At 41.0% G+C, this 3,242-nt stretch overlaps 1 protein-coding gene across 1 annotated transcript; it reads right to left on the reverse strand.

Moving 5' to 3' along the window:
• Positions 1-373: 373 nt before the first annotated feature.
• Positions 374-2,335, reverse strand: LOC132639242 (uncharacterized). Its single transcript, XM_060355707.1, has 5 exons — positions 2,149-2,335; positions 1,634-1,878; positions 1,184-1,420; positions 954-1,027; positions 374-686 (listed from the first exon to the last, which is right to left on the reverse strand). The coding sequence occupies exons 1-5, from the start codon at positions 2,333-2,335 to the stop codon at positions 374-376; spliced, it is 1,056 nt and encodes a 351-aa protein (XP_060211690.1).
• Positions 2,336-3,242: the final 907 nt, after the last annotated feature.

Raw genomic sequence — 3,242 nt, forward strand, 5'->3', positions numbered from 1 at the left:
AGTCTTTGACTTCAAAGTCAAATTCTTGTAGTAACAGAACCCATCTAATCAACTGTGGCTTAGCATCCTTTTTAGCCATCAAAAATCGCAAGGCAGCATGGTCGGTGTGAACCACTAACTTGGCACCCAACAAATAGGCCTGAAACTTTTTGAAAGCATAAACAATAGCAAGTAGCTCTTGCTCTGTCACTGTATAATTCATTTGACCTCCATTTAGTATTTTGCTTGCATAATAAATTGGGTGCAAGATTTAATTGAGCCGCTGACCAAGCACAACGCCAATAACAAGACCACTAGCATCACACATCAATTCGAAAGGTAAAGACCAATCCGGAGACACAACAATAGGGGCTGAAGCCAATCTCAACTTCAACTATTCAAAAGCCTTGATGCACGTTTCATCAAAATTGAATTTCGACTCCTTTTCCAAAAGCTTGCACATTGGATTTGCAATCTTTGAGAAGTCTTTGATGAACCTTCTATAAAATCCAGCGTGCCCCAAGAAACTCCGAACCCCTTTAACTGAGATGGGAGGAGAGAGTTTTGAAATCACATCGATCTTGGCTTGATCAACTTCAATCCCTTTCTCGGAAATCTTATGGCCAAGGACAATTCCCTCATTTACCATTAAATGACACTTTTCCCAGTTAAGAACTAGATTTGTCTCTTCAAACCTTTGTAGAACCCTATCAAGATGGTATAAACATTTATCGAATGAATCTTCCATAATAGAGAAATCATCCATGAAGACTTCAAGAAAGTTTTCAACCATATTAGAGAATATGGACATCGTACATCGCTGGAAAGTGGTTGGGGCATTGCAAAGACCAAATGGCATTCGGCTGAAAGCGAATGTCCCATAGGGCAAGTGAAATTAGTCTTTTCTTGATATTTCAATGAGATGTTAATTTGATTGTACCCAGAGTACCCATCCAAAGAAGCAATAATAAAACCTTTCGGCTAGCCGATCAAGCATTTGATCAATAAAAGGCATAAATGGTCTTTGCAAGATGCAGTATTCAACTTTCTATAGTCCATGCAAACTCTCCAACCGGTGACAGTTCATGTAGGTATCAACTCATTTTTCGAATTAGGGACAAGAGTGATGCCCACCCACCCTCCCCCCACCCCCACCCCCACCCCCACCCCTACCCTTCTTTGGCACACATTGAACTGGACTCACCCATGGACTGTTGTCAATTGGGTAAACCACCCTAGCATCCAGCCACTGAATAATCGTTTTCTTTACCACCTCTTGCATCGGTGGATTCAATCTTCTTTGATGCCCAACACTTGGTGAACTTTTCTCTTCCAGCTGAATTCGGTGCTCACAAATTCCGGAAGGAATCCCCCGGATGTCTACAATAGTCCAACCCAAGGCCCTCAAATGTTTCCTCAAGACTGTGAGAAGTCTTTGAGTCTGTCCCTCATTCAAAAGTGATGACACAATTACTGGGAGAGTACTATTTGCTCCACGAAACTCATATCTAAGATGAGATGGAAGTTGCTTGAGTTCTAACTTTGGTGGGTCAATAATTTAAGGTTTTTCCTAAGGGGTTGTTCGCTTCTCTATATCAAGAGACAATTTCTTGGGCTCATAAAAGTAAGAACCCAAATCGGTGAGTAAGTTTACCGTCTCAATATATCCCTCCATCTCTTTTGCATTAAAATTTACCAAGATAGCTGATAATGCTTCATCCAAGCAGTCTTCTTCCATCTTGAACTCCACCGCTTCATCCACTACATCAAAAGAATTAATAACCGAAATACTTTGATAAAGACTGGGCAATTTCATACCCTTGCTGGCTTGAAAAGTCATCTCCTCATCATTAACCCGGAACTTAATCTCATGCTTTTCTGAATCTATAAGATCCTTCCCTGTAGCAAGGAAAGGTCTCTTTAGAATAATAGGAATTTTTTTTATCAACAGTACAGCCAAGAATCACGAAATCTGCCGGAAGAAGGAATTCCCCAGTTCGAACAACAACATCATCAACCACCCCAACTGGCTTTTTTATCGATCTGTCAGCCATTTGCAACCTCATGGTAGTGGGCCTTGGCATCCCCAAACCTGATCTCTTGAAAATCTCAAGGGGCATGAGATTTATGCTAGCCCCATTGTCACAGAACGCCTTGGCAAAATCTTACTGCCTATAGTGCCTGGAATGGTGAATGCTTCAGGATCTCCCCTTTTTTGCACCGCGGTCTTGGAAATAATAGCACTGACACGATGAGTGATACCCACAGTGTCATGTTTTAATGGCTTCTTCTTTTTCTTTGTTAAGAGATCCTTCAAATATTTAGCAAACTCAGGCATCTCTTGGACAGCGTCCATGAAAGGAATGTTCATCGTCAATTGCTTAAGTTGATCATAAAATCGCAAGAACTTGTCATCTTCTGTTTTTCTCACTAACCTTTGAGGAAAAGGCAGTGAAGATTTGAATAATTGAGTCAAAGAGCGAAGAGCGCCAGAAAGTTTTGCCTTCCCCTTTTCATTTTTCTCTCATTGTGCCTTAGGATTCTCAAGATTCTGCTCCTCTTCAGCTATAATAGGGATTTCCTCCTCTGTTTCTTCCTCCACAATAACATCAGACATATTAGGTTGTGCCTCTTATTCAATAATCGGCTCAAGATCAATCACCTTTTTATCAGCACCTTGAAGTATTTTTCCACTTCGGGTGCTAATAGCAGCTACATGCTTCACAGAGTTTACCCCACTACTTTTCTGATTTGGAACTGTATCAATTGGTAGGTGTCCAAGATGAGGAGTATGCACTTCTCTCGAAATGCCTCTGAACTGGGATTCAAGCTTCTGAGTGGCAACTGAATAAGATAGTTGAACCTGAGACATTTCCTTTTATTGTACTTTCAGTTCTGTCCTGGTTTATTAGCATTTTTTGCATCATGCTCTTCAGCTCAACAGAATCATTAGCGACATTGATAGCAGAGTTGCTAGCTGAATTGTCTCTCCACTGTTGAGAATTTGATGATTGCCCCTTTGGTGGAATATAGGGGTTAGAGCTCTTGTTTCCATAATTGTTGTTATTGTAATTCCCTTGATTGGGATTTCCCCGATCATTTCTATTGTAATTGTTCCCTTAAAATTGGCGTTGAGACTTCTGCCATGGGTGATGTCCTGGACCTTGATAATTTTGCCTCTGATAACCCCCTTGGGAGTTGTTGACATAATTAGTATCTTTGTAATGTTGTTGCCCCTCTTGGTACATCCCCTCAGGGACTTG

Source organism: Lycium barbarum, chromosome 5 (assembly GCF_019175385.1).
Source record: "Lycium barbarum isolate Lr01 chromosome 5, ASM1917538v2, whole genome shotgun sequence".
Taxonomy (NCBI): Eukaryota; Viridiplantae; Streptophyta; class Magnoliopsida; order Solanales; family Solanaceae; genus Lycium; species Lycium barbarum.

Excerpts from the sequence above, each read along its gene's own strand:
- LOC132639242 (XM_060355707.1), bottom strand. The coding sequence starts at position 2,335 with ATGGACGCTGTCCAAGAGATGCCTGAGTTTGCTAAATATTTGAAGGAT. Across the intron at positions 1,879-2,148 it reads CATTCCAGGCACTATAGGCA|GGAAGGATCTTATAGATTCA; the intron begins GTAAGATTTTGC and ends TCCTTGCTACAG. Across the intron at positions 687-953 it reads CTTGATCGGCTAGCCGAAAG|GGTTCTACAAAGGTTTGAAG; the intron begins GTTTTATTATTG and ends CCATCTTGATAG.